This window comes from Sitodiplosis mosellana, unplaced genomic scaffold, assembly GCF_009176505.1.
Source record: "Sitodiplosis mosellana isolate CC-2019 unplaced genomic scaffold, AAFC_SMos_1.0 Smas_scaffold_14, whole genome shotgun sequence".
In the NCBI taxonomy this organism is placed as follows: domain Eukaryota; kingdom Metazoa; phylum Arthropoda; class Insecta; order Diptera; family Cecidomyiidae; genus Sitodiplosis; species Sitodiplosis mosellana.
Window position 1 is genome coordinate 60151 of NW_022595256.1, and position 19653 is coordinate 79803.

The 19653-nt window shown below is 36.5% G+C and overlaps 4 protein-coding genes across 20 annotated transcripts; 3 read left to right on the top strand and 1 right to left on the bottom strand.

The window, feature by feature from the left end:
• Positions 1–51: 51 nt before the first annotated feature.
• On the top strand, positions 52–4278 carry LOC129567972 (nuclear distribution protein nudE homolog). 11 transcript variants are annotated; one of them, XM_055445392.1, is made up of 7 exons: positions 75–167; positions 780–1183; positions 1330–1603; positions 1702–1770; positions 1855–1943; positions 2295–2721; positions 3272–4278. In XM_055445392.1, exons 2-7 carry the CDS (start codon positions 932–934, stop codon positions 3343–3345), a joined length of 1185 nt encoding a protein of 394 aa, XP_055301367.1. In that variant the 5' UTR covers positions 75–167; positions 780–931; the 3' UTR covers positions 3346–4278. The 11 variants fall into 11 exon arrangements, with proteins under 11 accessions (XP_055301370.1, XP_055301367.1, XP_055301368.1 ...); XM_055445393.1 differs by having other exon boundaries at positions 90–263; positions 2313–2721; XM_055445390.1 differs by having other exon boundaries at positions 96–383.
• A 127-nt stretch (positions 4279–4405) lies between these two features.
• LOC129567971 (coilin) lies at positions 4406–14527 on the top strand. Of its 3 annotated transcripts, none has more exons than XM_055445385.1 (6): positions 4406–4680; positions 4759–4801; positions 4899–5318; positions 13733–13821; positions 13891–14286; positions 14381–14527. In XM_055445385.1, exons 1-6 carry the CDS (start codon positions 4494–4496, stop codon positions 14491–14493), a joined length of 1248 nt encoding a protein of 415 aa, XP_055301360.1. In that variant the 5' UTR covers positions 4406–4493; the 3' UTR covers positions 14494–14527. The 3 variants fall into 3 exon arrangements, with proteins under 3 accessions (XP_055301360.1, XP_055301361.1, XP_055301359.1); XM_055445386.1 differs by having other exon boundaries at positions 13903–14286; XM_055445384.1 differs by lacking the exons at positions 13733–13821; positions 13891–14286; positions 14381–14527 and adding an exon at positions 12763–13625.
• On the bottom strand, positions 5392–10576 carry LOC129567969 (protein tramtrack, beta isoform). 5 transcript variants are annotated; one of them, XM_055445380.1, is made up of 5 exons: positions 10096–10576; positions 7174–7477; positions 6361–7068; positions 6038–6273; positions 5392–5909 (listed from the first exon to the last, which is right to left on the bottom strand). In XM_055445380.1, the coding sequence occupies exons 2-5, from the start codon at positions 7462–7464 to the stop codon at positions 5756–5758; spliced, it is 1389 nt and encodes a 462-aa protein (XP_055301355.1). In that variant the 5' UTR covers positions 7465–7477; positions 10096–10576; the 3' UTR covers positions 5392–5755. The 5 variants fall into 5 exon arrangements, with proteins under 5 accessions (XP_055301355.1, XP_055301357.1, XP_055301356.1 ...); XM_055445382.1 differs by lacking the exon at positions 10096–10576 and adding an exon at positions 8195–8406; XM_055445381.1 differs by lacking the exon at positions 10096–10576 and adding an exon at positions 8001–8142.
• A 1145-nt stretch (positions 14528–15672) lies between the features above and the next one.
• LOC129567974 (protein rolling stone) lies at positions 15673–19041 on the top strand. Its single transcript, XM_055445399.1, has 7 exons — positions 15673–15809; positions 16163–16323; positions 16540–16627; positions 17916–18162; positions 18251–18370; positions 18442–18622; positions 18716–19041. The coding sequence occupies exons 2-7, from the start codon at positions 16256–16258 to the stop codon at positions 19023–19025; spliced, it is 1014 nt and encodes a 337-aa protein (XP_055301374.1). The 5' UTR covers positions 15673–15809; positions 16163–16255; the 3' UTR covers positions 19026–19041.
• The last annotated feature ends 612 nt before the right edge of the window (positions 19042–19653 follow it).

Sequence of the window (19653 nt, forward strand, 5' to 3'; positions counted from 1 at the left end):
GTTTGAATTTCGAAACAGAAAAAAAGAAACCGTTCGTTCGAACAGCAGTAGTAGAAAGCATTCGCAGCTAATTTCACATTGGACGACACTATTCATTTTGTTCGATATGTTTGACACATAGAAAAGCTGTGGCGATGATATATTTTCATTTAGTTGTGGATGGCAAAGTGAATAAGCTGTACCTTTGATTTGTGTGATTGTTCAAGATATTACTGTGTGTTCTCCCACTTTTTTTTGCGTTTTGAGCAGAAAATCCTGTTCTGGTAACAAAACGTTTTCATCTAATTAAATCGTCTGCGCGTTTTTTTTGTCAACATAAACTGGCGACAATTCGTAGAGAAAGCATTTTTTCGTCTCAGCTGTGTATCGATATATACGCATTAGTACGACTTCTGTTTGATATACGTATATAAGCAATTGTGTCCTTCACAACTCGCGTTAATTTCGATCGAGTCATTTTTGACGTGGGCTAATATTGCCCATTTTCTTTAGTTTGATTTAGCCCAAGTACTTCAGTATCGTGTTTGTGTCAATAACATTTCGAAATTCATAGTTTTTGGTCACTTTGTTTCGTTCAATATTTACAATCGCGCAGTTTGACAGATGCCAAGAGTGCTGCTACATTTGCTATTTCTACATATTTTTCTCTATTCATTTGCATCGATTGCGTAGTCAACTTGAACATATCTCAAATATTTTATTGTGCTTGCGTGTGTGTGAGTGTATGTGTAAAGTTTTAGTTTGTGTTTTAAACAACATTTTTGTTCTTTGTTCGACAGGTCAAAGCGATCAACTTGCCATAGATGTTTGTTTATTGAAGACAAGCCAAATAAACATTCACTTTGAGCGAAAGTGTTGAACTTTGTGACAGATACCGCATAACGTAAACGATTGTCGTCACTCGCACCGTAATACCCCCAATCACGAAATCATGGATGACTCGTTCAAAGAGCCTCCGGTGCCGTCATTTGAATCGATCGACGAGGAGTGTGCATACTGGAAGGAGCGCTATAATGTAACCAGACAGAAATTAATCGACGTCAAACAAGAATATGGCGAGTTCGAAGAGAATTCACAGCAGCTGGAAGCTGAACTAGAGACATGTCTGGAGCAACGTGAGAAAAATATCCAAGACTTAAAACATTCACTCGATCAACTACAAACTGATAACGAATCGCTACGGGTAAGAATGAAAAGAATTCATTATCATTCGATACAATCGCTTTCATTTTATCATAATATATTCATGATTTCACCAGAAGAAGCACCGTTATTATTACGAAATACAATGTGTTGTGTGTGTTGTTTCTGTTTGTTTTTGTTATGTAGAAGAAAATTTCCAACTTTGAAGTGGACTACAACTCATTGGAGAATAGACATACACAGTTGAATAAAGAATTTGAACAGTTGCGAAAGCACACCCGCGAGGTTGAACAGAAAAACGATGATTTAGAACGGGCAAATCGTGTTGTGGCAGCGACAGTGTCGGATCTGGAGACCATGCTGAACCAAGCGTATGAAAAAAATGAATTCCTAGAGTTAGAAGTAGAGGATAAGGAGAGTTTGACAGTCAAACATCAACGTGTTTTGGACGAACTACGAGGTAAGTGATTTACGACCATGCTCAAGGAAATACACAAATTAACAGTGACGAAACAAGTAAACATTTTTATCTCGTTTATTGTTTTCACTTTTCAACAGATTTGAAACAAGAGATGAAAGTCAAAACTCCCGCGAATTCAACAAATCCAACTGAGAAACCACCAATACGTAAGTTGATTACTATTGTTTTGTTGACACAAATTTTGCGTCGAAATATTTTCAACCTTGTGTAATTTTTGTTCTTTCGCACAGATTCCGATAATATCCTGAATGGAAACTCACCGCCGATAGCTAGTCAGAAGGCCTTCAACATTATCGCAGATTCCCTGAGACGGATAGACGTAAGCCTAGTTTCCCCTGTCCAAACTCACTCTAAACGCTTTTTTCTTTTGATTCGTTTGAGTTTCGATTTGTATTTGTTCCGGTTTTCGCTATTTCAAATATGCTTTTTCTTCCGAATTTTACACGCTGCTTTTGCGCACCAAGAATAATTTGTGGTTTCTCTTGTCTTCGGATAGACCATGAACGATTTCAAAGTTGCAAATGCCGTAACTTGTTTCCCATTTCTGTAGTTCTTCTTTCCTTTCCATTCTATCGAAAGTCTTATCTTATTGTTTTACCACCATTATTGTCTGTTCCCCCCTGTTCTGTTATCAACATTATTATTTTCTTTCACGATTTGTTGACATTAGCAAAAAATCCAATTGCAGTTAAGTAAATTACTCTGTCCGACATGTGATAAATTGAAATTCCGTTGTGTATGTCCCAAACAAATGACACCACCACCTCCGTCACCAATAAAACCGCCGCCGCTGCCGTCACAATCGGCCACATCATCTACACATTCATTGCAAACAAATTTCGTTCGTTCATCGTCAAAATCCACCGATTTACTTGACACGGACTACGGCTCCAATAATCATTCGATTGACGAAGGCAGTCAAAGACCCACATCGCGTTTATTTCAATCGTTCCAATGGCCGAACGTTTTTAACGGCAGAAATTCCAAATCAACTAGTCATTTAAACCTTGTCAATTGTGATAAAATGCATACCGTATCAGTTCCAAATCAAGCCAATTCCTACGATGCGCCATCGCCGCATGATCAACTATCAAAAGGTTTGAATTTTTGTTCAGCCGCTAATTTTGCTCATATATATCAAATTACTTCGCTTCACAAGAGCTTGACTCAATCGACTCATACCATATTTACATTTTGTATAAGCTCCTCTAGCTAAACGATTTTTGACTAACACTCAGCACTCATCATAGCAGCTCATATAATAGACTACGGTCAAGGTACTAACACCTACTTTTGTTTAATTGCCAATTTTATTGCATTTGAGATGTGAACGAATTGATGAACCAATTTACATTAATCTAATACGAACTGAATTCTAGTCATAGAATTAATCGAATGCGGAATGCGGTATATACTCACCTCAATTCTTCATCATTAATCCATTTATAATTTGTTTACACCCCCTTTTTCGTTCATTTCATAGCATTTGTTTTGTAAATTTAATTCAATCTTTTTTGCTTGAGTTTTTCTGTCTCAAGTTCATTTTTTTTTTTAAACCACTTGAACTTCAAACCTACAGGGTTTTTGCTCTTCCATCCTCACAACTAACAACATTGATATTTTTTGCGTTTTGAATATGCACAACAGATAATGGCCGCCAAGTTGAAAGCCTGTCAAGAGATAATGCCACCACCACATCAACAGCACCAACCGCGCCGTAAGCAATCGTACATAAGCACCGTGCAGAAATCCGCATCGCCCAGCCTCAAAAGTCTAAATGGCAGTTTGAATGCCTCCAGATTGAGTGTCACCAATGACATGGACGACACTCTACCCAGTGAACAACCATCGCTGCGAAAAGCAACCGCAATTTAAGTTCAGTCATATCACCTACACACAACACACTCACATCAATTTTTACAGCGCGAACAGTTATGAGCTTATCAAAACTCAACGCATTATTCCAAATGGTGGCTACTACTACTACTATGAAAAACAAATTAACAAAATATAAAGTAGAAATCGAACATTGCCTTCGATCCGAAGAAAATATAAGTGGGATGCGTAGCGCAATCTTTGCTAGTGGAAAATACGAGAAGAATCTCATCTAAAACAAGTAACCTGAAAATATTTACAAAGCATTATTATATTTACAGTTGATGCATAGGTACTCAGTCGTGTTAAGCTAAAAAAAAAAGAGAGAAAAATTAAAGAAAAACTAAGCGAATTGAAAAGTAGCTCAATAAAATCTAGTAAGTGTAATTCGATGTAATATTCATTGGTTAAGCGTGAGGGAAGCAACTTTTAATTTATTTTGTTCTGGAAATTCGTATTTTTTTTTGTCGTACGATTGATTAACTCGATTTTCTTGTATTTTTCCACTAATTTTTACAGATAATTTTATTTCATATTGTTTTATGCTTTGAAAAGACATAAATATTAGAAAAAGGAAGAGAGAGAGAGCAACAAAGATCCATTTAAAAACACATATGCCCAGATCAGTTAGTTTCATTTAAGTTTATTGCCGAATTCCTACGTCACGAAAAAGATATGATATTTTTTTATTGCTTTTTTTTAAATAATCGAATGTAAATGTTCAAATGCCTTAAAGAATTTTTCATTTATTGAATAAAGTTTTATGTTTAAATTGTCAATTGGATTTGGTTTTATTTGTGGCTTTTGAAACAAAGCGTTCAAATTCGCATTGATTGTCAGCTGGTTCCATCAAAACGTTCAGTTTTTTTTATATAAACAAAGCTGAACATCTGTCAGAATTGCGCAGCAAAACATAACCTCAAAAAACCTGTAACACAAACATTTGAACGCTTTGCAACAAGAGCTCATGGTCTCTCTGTGACTTGGTTCAAAAATGGTCGATTCCGATATATTTCGCGTTAAAATCGAGCTGGGAAATTTCTTCTCAGATCACAAATCGAAGGCATACGTTAGTGTAAATCGGCAATGGAAAAATGTTCGTCAATTTCATCGTCATATCGGTGAGATATTCGATGTGAAAAAATTTGTTTTACTTACCAGCGATGGTGTTTATTTGCCGGGTATGTATTTTACGTTGATCACGAAATCTTATTGGAAATTGTTGCAATATTTTATTTTGAAATTTTCTCCATTTACAGCTAAAGAACACATTGGCATTATCGAAAGTGGTGATATAATCCAGTGAGTAATCAATTTTTTCTTGTTTGTTTTGTCGCATTTGCAGCAACAAGTATAAATGCACATTTCTTCTTCTTCTTCTTTTTCTTCTATTCAAAAGTGTCATTCCGAAGCAAGATGATACCGAATCGGTTGTATCTGCTGTATCCGATGAAATGGTCACTTTGACCGAGCAAAACATTAACAAACATCTGCATACAAACGATGGGGCTACGTTCAAAGCACCAAACAGCGTGTCACCATCGATTGAAATCATTTCGTCCAGAAAATCGAATACACTCACTGCTGGCGATGACGACATTGAATCAGTGGCCACAACGGATACAAATGGTACCACCGGATCGAAGCGTAAGCGGGTGCGTCATCGCAAGAAGAAGAACAATGCCGCTGCAAATGATGAAAATCAAATGAATTTACCAAACATTGAAGCACAAAGCGGTGACATTCCAAAGAGCAACCCATTTGCCCACTCCAAGCCCAAGCACGATAAATCGACACCAAAAAGCAACACACATGTGAGGTAAGCGCTCTTTTACTAAACTGTATTTCTTCGTCCGCCATTGACTTGAGATTGAAGAACAAAACTACAATTGTTGATATTGTTGTATATAATATTTGCATTTATTTGTAAATGTAAATGTATCTTCTTAAGCCTAATGGATTTTATTCATTCACAATTTTATAAATTGCTGGGCAACCGCGTTGGGTTGCCAAATACATGACATTTTGGTATATATTTTTTGAATGTTGTTTTCCTTCTGCGTAGTCTCCAATATAACTTGTGTGTTTTGTGGTTATTTTCGAATTGCCTACCATCGATTCTCGTCGGATTCAGTAAAATGTTTTGTGTGTTTTTTTTTTTGTATTTTTATTTTTTTTCATTCGTTTTCGTTTGTATGTTTTACTTATTAGCTTCCTAACTTCTTTCTTCACCCTTTACTGTCACCCTTTTTGATTTTATTCCAAAAGTCCGCTCAGATTTGTCAAAGAAGTGTTCATAAGTTCGGCAGCACGTGGCAAAGTGATTTCTCCACGCTGCAAGCGGCCAATCAAGTCTTCATGACCATGATCCATTAAAAACTCACGTAATCTCGAAACCATAAACGGACCTCTGCAAAAAAATCAAAATGATGAGAGATTCATTTGCCGAAATAATCGGGACGGCGGAACCATCTGCGTCATGGTTGTTTGCTGTGTGTGTGTTTGTTCTGTTTTGTTTTGTTTTGTTTGTGTGTTTACCTGTAGGGATGTTTTAAACATCCATACGTTTCGCGATATCTTCCGTACAATGTACCGTACGATACGCCTAAGAGTTGTGCGGCTTTTTTCATTTCCAGTTCCTTTGATTTGATCGCTTCCATGACACGTTTGGTAAATGTTTCTTCCCAGAATTGTGGTCGACGTCCTTTGGCCAAATAATCGTTCATTTTGATAACGTCGCGCCATTCTTCTTCCTCTTGTGGAGTCAACATAACCTAAACATTCAGCAGAGAATTATTATTATTCATGTGTTCCGCTCTATCACTTCGACTTATATAAGTAGCACGCAAAAATAAACTTACCTGTGCCGATAAACCATGACCGTCGCTTGATTCGTCCATTGGGCTGCTCGGGTTGTAATCGTTTTCGTCATAGTAGTCATTTTTCACACTGGCCGGTGTGTCCGGTCGTTCGATTTTCGGCTGAATTGGCATTAGGGTCGGTTCATCATTATCGCACGTCATTGACACTTCCATCGATTGCTCCAAAATAGCGCTGGGTGATTCGTGCGAATTTTCGTCGTACATCGCATTGTGGTCGGCATGTACATCAAAACTGTTGGCTGTGCTCTCGACATGCGTGATTTTCGGTGTGCTGTAGCTGTCAAAGTCGTCATCGAGTGGCGGGCGACCACGTTTCTTTTTAACCGTTGGCATTGTCTCTTCAACACTGCGTTGAGGTGAATTCACTGGAAGTAGGAACTGATTGGCAACTGATTTGGTCATTTGTACGGGTTCGTCTGAACCTTTTCCCGATGATTCCGCCAACGGATCCATTTCACCGGAATTCATTTGATGGTTACTGTTTTGATTGCTAAAGGAATGGCGTTTGGGTTGCTGTAGAGGTTTCGCTGTTGTGACGGCAGTTTCATTCAAATGCATCAGATTACGAATGTTGTGAGTTTTGTTCTTGCTTCGTCTGCTGTCACCGTTTTCGTCAGTCCATGACACTTCAGCCAAACCCTTGATCCGTAACTCTTCTGCCGTTCGTAGCAACGATGCCAATTGTTCCTGCGTAGAAAAAGCGGAAAAATATAGATTCAAAACAAAAATGACATGATGATAATGTTATCGCACGCAGTTCACGCAGCCCAAATTCAATGCTAATATACTTACGTGCTCAACGTTAATTTCGCCCTTGTACATAAATTCGATTAAGCATCGGATATCTTCGAATTTGCAATCTTTCATTATAACTATTGGGTCTTTGTCGGTGTACCGATTCGTCAGTATTGAATCGAAGAATGTGCTGCATGCACACAAAACCACCCGATGAGCTCGCAATGTTTGTCCCTCGCACGCCAAAGTCACATCGCAAAACGCCTCACGATCCAGCAACTGTGAGAACATGGTTTGCAAATTGCTATGGTGATACTTCCATCGCAGGCAATATTGTTGCAGCGCCATTTTTTCCGAATAACTGTTCAGCAAAAGATTAGACAAGAAAAAATATTTCAAATTAGAACTGCGTCAGCAAACAAAGTAAGAAAAAAATGTATTTATTAGCAAAAATGCTTTAAAAAAATGACAATTATAAAAAAAACCGTCGCCGAGTCTCTTTTTTTCGCACACACCATATGCCGTAAAATCAACTGATAAGTCAAAAGCATTTTTTCTTGTTCATCTTAATCGAACACCAACTTTCGTCAATACAAACAACTCGAATGACTCGACTCGGCTATATAGATTAATATTATATAGTATATATATATATACGCAGTTCCTTTTATGACTATCTTATGACAGTTGCGTGTGTGTGTGTTTGTGTGCATCGCCGTCTTTTTTTTTTGTTCTTTTCACTCCGTTTTGCTGAAATGAGTTTTCAACTCGAAACGAAATGATAAAATGACTTATTTTGCTTTTCGAAAAAAAAAAATAGTTGATTCGGTCGAATTATGATGAAAACATACAACAATCTGGTGTATTTATACTGAATGTTTCACCTTTTTTCTTCGTTTCTGGCCAATATACACAATTTGTGTAATTATGCAAATCACAATGACTCACACTCAAAATTATTTTACTGTGTATTTTTCTTTCGTTCGCTTTTCAAAAATAAAAATACCACATTTAAACTTGACCTGGTCTAGAAAAAAAATATTATTAATTGAATTTTTAAAATTGGAATTTTATTCACATTTTTATTTATACGAGCAAACATGCGCGACCGAACGCCAAAGAATGTCTGTTTTTTTTATGTTTCACTTTGAAAATCGAACGATGATTACAGCAGTATTACAGCAATCAAGTGATGAAGCGAATAGAAAAAAAATTCGAAAAAAAGCAAAATCCACGAAAAAAGACGAAAAATATCTCAATAAAACCCGAACCGACCGAAGCACAAATATACAAAGTATTGTTCACATATATACGGACACCGTTTATCAACACATCTTTTACGACAACGACGAACGACGGCGACGATGAACACAAGCACAATGCTCTCGTGCGATGAGATAGCGCAAAAACTGTTTAGAATGATATATTATCGTATTGAATTTTTGCGGTGCCTTTTCTCTTCTCGTTCTTTCTTCGTTCGTTCGTTCTTTTTTTCGTTTTTGAAAAAAAGTGTTATTTTCTGTCATTTTTTCCCTTCACAACCACAACGTCGCATATGTATATATGGAGAAGTAGATGAGGCTGAATATTGGATGTACGGTCGTGTGTGTGTGTAAGCTCACTTTTGCACCGTTGTACATAAAGTTCTTTTCTCATTTGGTACATAGGAAAATTGGAAGTATAATAAAACAGAAAAAAACGCATAGCGAACGAAAAAAGCAACAACAACGAGCTGAAGATGAAAATAAAGGGAAAAAAGAAAACGAAATGAGAGGAAGAACAAAAAACACCGAGTGCTTATTGCTGGAAAAAGTGATGGTGCATTCCATTCCATTCAGCGCTCTAGATCCATTTGCCATTTTCATTCAATGTTATTCTTTATCATTCGCTGTTGCCTCTCATCAATAACAAAAACATCGCGGCAACCATCAGTATCGACGCGAGAGCGAGAGAATCAGAGGGAGAGAGAGAAGCGGAGACAGAGACAGAGAAAGAAAGAATGAGAGAAAAAAACACACGCAAAAAAACAAAAACAAAAAACTTATGAAAAACATGGAGCAACAAAAAAAAACATCACGCGCAAATTCAACAACAGCAACAACAACATCATGGCTGTTTTTTTCAAAATGATTTTCTTTATGTACAAATATATGAAGGAATATTTACAGGCAAACACACACACACACACACACACTTACACACCAGGCTATCGTCAACATTTTGTTTGTGTGAGAGAGCGGAGGTTTTTTTTTCGAAAAAAAATTCAATTAAATTCAAGTGGAAAAGAAAAACACGATTGTCGACTGAGTTACGTAGTTGATCAAAACGGAGGACAAAAACAAATTTCATTGTATATTTACGCGATGATTCAAATATTCAGTCGCTTGCTCTCTTGCTCTACTACGTACGTTTTGTATGTTGTCTTTTCATTGTTCTTATTGTTTTTCTCTCTGTTCCGTTTTTTGTTGTTTCTTTTTCAAATTGTCTCTATCGAATACCCTAATATAATTTTTTTTTGTGTAAATATCAAACAACTTATGAATATTGCTGTGCGCTACAGACACAATTCGCGTATATATACAGATTTATCTACAATGTATCTATCTCTGTGCATAGATGAAGGCATGCCTTGGCAGAGTGTGAAAGAATAGTGTTGATTTTTTTGTTCATTTTTCTGTTTCTCTCTCTCGTCTTCTTTCGAATAAAGTTTTTTTTTCTCGCTACTCCCAATAAACTACGACATGCATGCTACATATATATATGGCATATACAAAAACACGGCTTATAATAATCTCGTTTTTCTAATCGTACGTCAATAGCACGGATTGTTTTTTTCAAAATGTGAAACACTGTAATGGTTTTGACTGTTTCTTTTCTCTCCAGAATCGCGTGTAACTTTTTTGTGTTTGAGACCTTAATGATTTTGAGTTTAACTAAGTCGACAACAGCAGTTATATAGTATAGTATGTAATCACTCACTCTTAGAGAATCGTTTGCAGATTATCGTTCAAAATTTCAGCAATTAAGTGGAATGTGTCAATGGGCCAGAGTCCATTTGATGTCGCGGCTCAATGGAACTTTAGCTGTTTCCGAGCATCAATTCACGAATTCTTTTTTTTCTGTGTTCAATTTTTGATTCAGTCTCGTCACACACACAAAAATATGTATTATTATTACAACACCTTGAAATCGAATGAACCCAAACGACTGGCAGTTGTTGTGTTTTTTTCTGTCGATTTGACGTTTGGATTGAAAATTTGTCTCTCTCACTCTCTGTGTCACTCACTCACTCTCTGGTATAATGCACAAAATGTCAAAGATCTGAAATCTATGCGATTTTAATGAGTTTTTTTCCACACTTATTTGCAATTAGTTTGGTTGTGTGCTTCTCTAAAGTGCGGTGTGTACGGGCAGCGCCGTATGTTTGACGTTATCTTTGCGTTGTTCAACCAGTACTAACTGAACTGAAAGAACGCCGATCGTCGTATTGTGAATCTCTCAAATAATTTTTCACTCTCTTTCTCGTGCTCTCTGCACTACATGGGCTTGAGTGCAGACGTCGTGCTTATGTATATGTGTGGCAGCGTGTATGTAGAAGACAGCTCGCTTGCTGTAGAGTTAGCTACAAGAACGCATGAATTCATGTAACACTGTTTTCAAGTGGAAAATCACAAAGTCATTTTACATAAGTGTTTGTGTACAATTTGAACGGCGGATGCATGTGTGTTTGTATGTGTGAGTGTGTATGTGGAGCGTTGAGTTTGCGAGAGGCAGGAAAAAAGACGTTATGTACGAGTATTTCATATGATTGGGACGAAAAAGTAAAGACTTTCTTACCAACGCACGGAACGTTAGCCAGAAAAAAAACAACAAAGAGAAGAAACTCTACAAACGTCTTCGTTCTTGGCTATTTCAAGACCTAAAGTAAAGTAGATAGAACGATGAGAATCTCCCGAAACAAAATAAAAAACATTACGCTCCCAGTCTATGTATCGTCGGAAAATAAATGTCAGGCCCATAGCAGTTTCATTTTTATCAGCATCCGTACGTCTGATTCACCCTCAATGTGTTTTTATGAATTTAGTATCCGCTGCTCGCTTCTTTTTTTTTCAAAAAATAAAAAACGGGACTATCCCTCGCTCAAAATCGAAAATTCAAATGACTCAAATATTCACATCCACATACATATACATACTACACACACACGGTCGCAAACAATATACTATCCCTTGCCAATATATAACATTCGTTATATAGCATTCTTTACTCGTTTTTCATATCATTTTTTACAGTCGATTTTCTTTCGCGGCCCTTTTTCGCTGTTAAACTCGAATCGATATCGGATGAAGACGGAATAAAAAAATTTACTCAAATCCATGAGGGGACTTTTTTTGCTCTTCCACGAAAAAAAATAACACAGATTTATTAAACTGGTTTATTCGATGAACATGCTCGTGAAACTGTAAAAGTGTTTGCACCGTTATACATAATAATATTTTTTTAATATCACCATGCGATACACACATATGCATAGCATGTAACAATGATCTCATGAAAATTTCCAACACTTTTCTTCTGGCAGCTTTGTGCAACGTTTCACGATTCACAGATTTTAATTACTTTCATTTGAAATGTAACAAGTGGTTCAAACACACGTCAAACACGCTGTATAAAAATGCAATATACACATTGTACAGTACACACAAACCAGTTATCCTGCGACGATTCGATGATACGTTTTGTTTTCACTCATTCATCCAATTTTATATTCATGCAATATTATATTTAGACAATTTTCATCACCCTTTTCGGTTTTGCCGTAATAATGCGCGCGCTGTGTTGCCGTTACAAAATCGAATAACTCAAAAAAATTCTTCCGAAGCGCGTGTTTCATTGGGGAAAAAAGTTAGAAAGATGAAAAAAAACGCATTGAATTCATTCATTTTACATTTAACGGCACTAAGAAGAGAAAAAAAAACACGTGCTGCATTTAATATTTGGATGAAAAAATTGATCTGCATATTAATATAATATTTTTCGACATAAAAAATATGGACAGATGCAAAAGAGAAGGAATGGGTTGTAAAAGTCTTGATTTTAAGGCAAAAGCGACAAAAAAAAGTTGCGTTGATGCCTGCACACAACAAACGATATGGGGTGAAATATATAACGATGGACAGCAAACTACTACATCGCATTATGATACTAACAAAAAAAGCTGTAATATGTAACACACATCCCCTGAATGAATATCACAAAAACACACCTAACATTAGAAGGAGCATTTAGTTGTATGATATACATAAAACCAAAAAAAAAACTGACTTGAAAAACTTGTCAAAAAAGATTCGTTACCATGACTACCATCCACATGAATCACCAGGGATTTTCATTTAACAAGAAACTGAGAGCCACTGTCATGTCCCTTGTCCCTCTCTTGCGCTTGTTCTCACTCATTCAGTTTTTTTTATCGATGACAAAATGCGCACAACACATCTTTCCCCCGAAAATCCAAAGTAAATGCTTGGGGTCTGAAGACTCCAATTTCCCATGCCATAAATAAAATCATGTTTCAAAAAAAAAAATCTGTATATATCAAAGGACTCAATATTCCTGTTAACGTTCTCTTATTGCTTTCGTTAACAGCGTTCAATCGGCTGAACCTCAAAACGAGCAGAAGAACGATGAAAGCGGCGGCAATCATCAATCAAACGAAACGAATCGCAACGATATGAATTCTTCTGGTAACACTGATGAATTTTCGGTGCTTGAATTTCAACCACCAAAAATCGAATACACTCGATCACAGCTTATGGATTTTGAAAACGCGGCGGCCAGTGCTCAACCATTGCAATTGAACGAAAGCATCACGAAACTATTCAAAAGCAGTTTAATGCGCAAAAACCACCCAGCAAATTCTAGTGTTGCGATTGATAAGGGTGCGGCTAGTGAAACTGGGCAAAATTTCAATGACGATTTCTGGAGCAAAGCCACAGCAAGCAATGAAGCCAAGTATCCCGAACTGAAGACAAACGATATATTCGATTTTGATTATCAAACGGCTCTAGCAAAAGCCGCAACGGATGACCGTTTCATGTTACCATTCAGTGCAAGTTCAAAAGTCGATCGTTGGCTCAATTCGGGACAAAATCCAAGCGAATACGCACACGCCACACGTCATGCCGAAGCGGCCGTTCCGCCAGTCGAAAATCATGATTTGAAAACAAACACGCCGAGCATAATCAAAGCAGATGAAACTGCATCGACGGTGTCCAACCACAGCGCAATCCGTGCCAAACTTCTTGACAAAACCGCAAAACTCAAGCAAAATCTGCGCAAATTGACCAACAACAATCAAGAATGAATGATCAGTTGAAATTTGTTTCCGCCTTTTTTCGCATATATATTTCACATTTCTTTCACAAGAATGAATAATGAATTTCTCTTTATAACTATTTACATTTCGATACATCAAATTTATTCTCAATAAAGGAAGTTTATATACCAGAGAGCATCGTATATTTATCGCACAATCTTTCCAAAAATAAAGAAAAAACGCCATAGAAAAAGAGATTTTCATTAATTCATATCAAATCGCTTTTCATTCTCCCGATAGATTCGAAGAGGATGATGAGTCACTGTCGGAGTTAGACGAGGAAGTAATTTTGCCGAAAATTGCACGCGTCATACACGCAAACATCACAGGTAATTTCACATTTTCAAATACACAAGCAATGTATTGTTAAAATTTCATCAATATTTTTTCAATTGGAGTTACGAGAATAGATGTGACCCCAATCGTTAACACAGCAGTAGAGACTCCGGTCACAAATGGCGTTGAAGCTGAAGCTGAACCTGAAGCTCAAATTCAAGCATCCAACGTTACTCTTGAACCACCCGAAGTGCAGCCAATCAATGGAAACAATGCTGACAACGGAAACTTACCACTGGAAAAAGCGGAACCAGCTCTTGAGCAATTGGCTAAAAACCTCGAAACGATTGGCAAATACAAAGACATGCACAATGACGTAAAAGAAATGGACATGATTGCATTCAAAGTATTTACGCTCAATTTTGAGAAGAGTGACTACGTCATCGGATTAGTGGAGTCTATCATCGGCAGGACCACTCCCGAACAACAGGACTATGATTTAATGTTGCAAATCATGGGTAAGCGAAAAATGACTAAACATCTAAATCACCGACCAATCATCCAAATATGAGTAATCGTTTGAATACATGTTTTTTCCCTTCACACTCACAGCTGGTGGCAAGCATATTGAACATTTGAGCGATCCAACATCGGATGAAAACGACACAATTCGCATTCAGATTAATCGAATGGATATTTTCGATGCAAAGATTCTCACATTGTAACATGGAGTTTAAATAAAAAATTCAATTCAGCCAATATTTTTATCTTCAAAACTTTGTTTTTAAAAGCTGAAAACAAAACGATTTGTTCAAAAGCCTCGAAGAGGCTTATCGCACTGTGCGCCATCTGTTGAATGGGTACGATAAGCATATGCTTTGCCATTGCCAATATCCTTTGTCCTGAATGTGCGCTATTATTAGAGGTTTTCCTTTTTATTCCGATAAAGTTTTCACATGTTGTCCTTTTTGTTCGCATGCCCAAACATCCATCGCATGTGTAGGTCGATGCCAGCATCCATCTAAAATTCTCAGAATGTTTTCTGCTTTAGTGGCAATCAAATCGCATCAAAGGCAGGGCTCTCTGCAGAAGCAAAACGAAAAAAAACTACACGCTTGTTTTTTTTCCCATTGATAATTTTTACTTTTTTAATTGGGTGCTCAAAATATATAGAAAAACTAGCCGTGACCCATTCATCTCAACAACAATTTTCCAACATTTAACATCAACAATGGAAAAAAGTAAAAATTTGTAATTCGAAGAAGAAGAAAAAAAATATTCAAGCATCCACATACACACGGACATACACATACTATACACTAGTGTGTCATTACTGTGCTGCAAATTTTGGTTCGATAAATAATTAAACGATAGAGACGAAGAATTTTCCTGCAAATTACTTGTTTGTTCTAATACATAGTGACACAGATTGGTGCAGTTAAATGGTTTTTGGAATAGAATTTCATTGGCGTGCAACGTGAATGTGAGCGACGGTAGAGAAAATTTGATATGATATCTGTCGTCCTAAATCGAGGTCATTTCATTTCAACGAGGGGAGCGAGTAAGTGAAGTGCTTGGAAATTTGCGTACAGAATTTTCGTTGCGTTTTGTTGTCGCCCATCATCGAAAGAAAAAAAAGGAGGAGAAGAAAAAAGTAGGAACAACAAACGAAAGAAAAAGTCAACATCATAATAATCTGGTCGTCGTCAGTGCTTTTGGTTTTTTTTTCTAAATTTATTCATTTTGTGTCAGCCTCGAGTAGTTGCGCGTGTGCTTGTGTGTACGCTCTTTAACTCATAGGTCGCGAGAAAAGAGGGAGCGAGCCAGAGTAGTTTTATTACATAAAAAAAAAAGTTGGCAAAGCCATCAATTGCAAACCATCCTGCTGACACCATCGACGACCGTCATCATCCATTTGTTAGTTTGTACATCAACATTGTACACGACAGGCGATTCACACATCGTATGTGCATTGTACAACCATACACTCAAAATCATGATGATGATGAAGAACGACCGCCTATAAAAGTTTTGCCATAAGGTAGGTCATGCTCTAAATTGTATTATATTCGCATTCTAAATCGCAAGTAGAGCGCGCACTGATTTCTTCCTTGAGCTTATAAATAATAATAATTTTTTTTATACGTTCGCTGGTGATAAATGATAAATTGCGTGCGTGAGCTTCCTTCCTGCGTGTGTGTGTGTGTGTGTGTGTGTAGTAGCGTTCGTTCCGTCGCAAAGCGGAAAATTGAACGTTCGTTTGAACTGAACGAAAAGAAAGGAAAAAATCCGTTTTCAGCAGGTCTACTGCGGAAAATATCGATTAGTGATTTGTTGTTCTGTCTTTTATTTTTCTTCGTTCTTCTTTTTTTCCCTCTCTTCATATATGTACAGAAGAAGCAATTGTGCTTTCACAGTCTCGCCAATTCGATGTGGAGGAGAAATTCTGTTGCTGTTGGGATAACGAACACATAAAATATTTACAAAATGTCCATGTGCACGAGCTCACATCAAGAAGTATTGACTGATAACGGTGGAAGGGCGTCACAGCAAGTGTGAGTACGATGTTGCTAATTTGATTTGACACGAACAGATCAGTGAAAAGAGTCATCGGTTCGAATTAAATGCTAATGGGCCTCCCCTCTGCATACTAATAATAATAACAATCATAACAATAATAAATGAATAGAAAAAAACAAAGTAGTGTGAATGATGCATCTCTCCCGATGAATGTATGGATGCTTATTTCCGTGTGTGTTTTTGTTTCACAGGTCAGCGCTTCAGAAGATTGGAAATTGTTGTTTCCCGCCAGCGAATCAAACACAGCAAATTTATCGATATAATTTCTATTTGTGCCAAGTAAGTTGTGTCAAGCCAATGTTCGATTCATCCCTTTTCGTTTTCTTGCAAATTAAGAGCCATAACAGTTTGTTTCATTTATGACGAATGATATTTATTACAACAAAAAAACTAACAGTTATATTAAAAAAAAAAATTCATTACACAACATTACGGTCCGAGGTAGAAAAATTAATGCGTTCACTTTATTTAAGATAATTTTGCGTGTGAGAAAACACTTAACGAACAAAATGTGTATACTGTACAGCGTTGTCGATGATTCCGTGCCCATTTACCGAAACATTTAACACACCAAATCAATCACACCGTGAATCCAAAATAAAATCATCTGGTTCGTGTTAAGAATACAAAAATCCAATTCAAAAACCAATTCAAAATGCCTAAATTTTATAGTTACGCTGTTTTTACATTGCAAAAAACAAAAACAAATTAATTTGCAACAACCAAAACAAAAACAATACTAATTCGGTAATTCTTGAGTTTTCTGTTTGACATTAATTTGAAACTGTTAACAAAATAAACATCAAAATTGATGCCAAATGCATATACAAATCATACACATCGTGTTCCAAAGTCTTTCTGAAACAGAGACCAATTCAAATTTTATTCTATAACTGAAACGAAATGGTGTTCGCGATGGTATTTCTTTTTTTTTCTTTTTCCGTTTGATTTTGATTTTTGTTGTTCATTTTTCTGCTTGTCATTCGTGTTGAAAGTGTCAAGTTATCGTTTTGTTTTCGTTTTCAATTGTGTTTCTATATTCACATTTCACTTTCACCATCTTCTTCCCCCTCAGAAAAAAAAACGTGTGAATTTTATTTTCCATTTCCTGTATGCCTTAGACTAAGATGTATTTAAAAATAAAAACAAATAAGCGAAACGCAACCAAAGCTATGTTAAACCATTTCCGATCGCATGCTTATTCTCTCGTTCTTTATTTTCCTCTTCTTTTAAGCGCACAATTTTTCTGCTTTACTCACAAAAACTAACACAAAAATTAAATATTCGTCATATACATGCACTCTCCTTATGTTTCCATCATCTCGAGTTAATGTCACCGTATTTCTGTTGTAGCGTCCTTTTTTTCCTCTTTCAATTTTGAGTTTTGCACTTATAGCTTTAACTCTATGAAACACTCTCTCCGCTTACATTAAAAATGCAATCTTTAATCAATTTTGCCACTCTGTTTCTTTTTCTCTCTCCCTCTGCATTTTTTTTTGGTGTCATTTCGGTTGCACGATGGGACTGGATTTGTTGTGTGTGGACAATTCGAATTTCGAATGAACAGTGGCAAAATGATCACGACGTCAGTATTTTGTATTTGATATACCGTTGGTTTGCCGCGATATGGTTCTTGGCCGTACTGAGTTGCTCGCTGCTGGACATCGGTCGTGCTGATGAGCCTCGATTTGAAAATCACTATGCCAAATGGTGGATTGACTTGACCAATTGGGGCTTAGTCGTGTGTTCCGCACAAGCATGGCTGGGCGCTATGATTGTGACTCAAGGACTAATGGTCGACCGCGACGATTTCGGTACTTTATTTTCACAAATGGCACAACACAAAAAAACAAACAATGATGCAACTCTTTTTGTGTTTCGATTTTTTCGTTTCTTCGACAGGCATGCAACGCAAAGTTAAAAAGGGTTGGCTACGACATTGCTACTGGATCCTGAACACAATTGCCACTGTTTATTCTTTTATTATAACCATCTTTTTTTGGACAGTGCTGCATGACCCAGGTAAATATCAAAACAGAAAAAATTAAGTAATGTTTGGCACAAAACTAACAACATTTATTTCATGTAACCAGAGAGGGACAAAATCGATGCAATAAATTTGATGGTGTACGTCTTTAATTCGGTAATTATGCTTATCGATCTAATGACAGTAACACATCCGATCAATCTCAATCATACTTATTGGACTATGAGTATTGGCGTAATTTACACTCTATTCTCCGTTGTTTACTTTATTGCTGGCGGAACCGACCGGTAAGTGTGCCACTGACATAGCACCATTGTGCCACAGAGGGAGAAAAACCACAGACAAATGTAAATGTAATTTTCAAAATTATTCCCACGCAGGACGAAATCGAAATCAATCTATCGTTATCTGGATTGGCGAAAACCGGGGAAGGCGATAGTCGTTAGTTTGGGTTGTATATTCAGTGTATTTGTCGTGCATGTGCTGGTCTACTGTTTGTATCGTTTTCGAGTGGGCATTTTCCGGAAGTTTTGCATGCGTCAACGCACATTCCACCAGTATGCACGCAATGATGATCAAATCATCATACAAAACAATAGAACAACAAAAATCGCCCGAACGCCTTCATCTTATGATGAATCGAAATCCGATCAATTTTACAATCCATCAACAGTCGTTGAGCTTAAGTAAAAACCAAACAAAAAAAAACTGTACTTGTACTCGAGATCTCTATTAACCAGCTGAGAGTTTTAATTACACTTCATTGAATTATTATTATTTTTTTTAAACACACACTTTGTTATGTTTCTGTTGAAGTGGCATTCGGTCAGCCATCAGAATATGAACATAAACAACAAATTTAAATAACAATTACAAAATGATTGAAAAAACAAATAACACGAAAAAAAAAACAATTTTAAATCTAGTCAAAATATAGATCAGAACAAACATCGTGAAAAAAAAAACATTTCTATTTGCAAAATACAAACCAACCAGAAAAAAAAATCCTCCACAATTAAATGTTGTACATGTAAATATCATAGAGTTCTAGCCAATGCCATGAGATTAAAGTTAACCATTACTACTAGAATGTTTGACAATATTATCCCTGATTAATTTCAAAACATAGATGTGTTGTAACACAAGTGATATATTTAGATTTAAGTGCCGTTAACATTTCCAAAAACAACCAAACCAAACTAACCAAAAAAATAAGACAAAAATGATTCTAGTTCATTTAAATTATTTATTATTAGTACTACAAAGCAAACAAATCTCGGCACCTTATTATAATTACTACTACATTCCAGTAGATGAA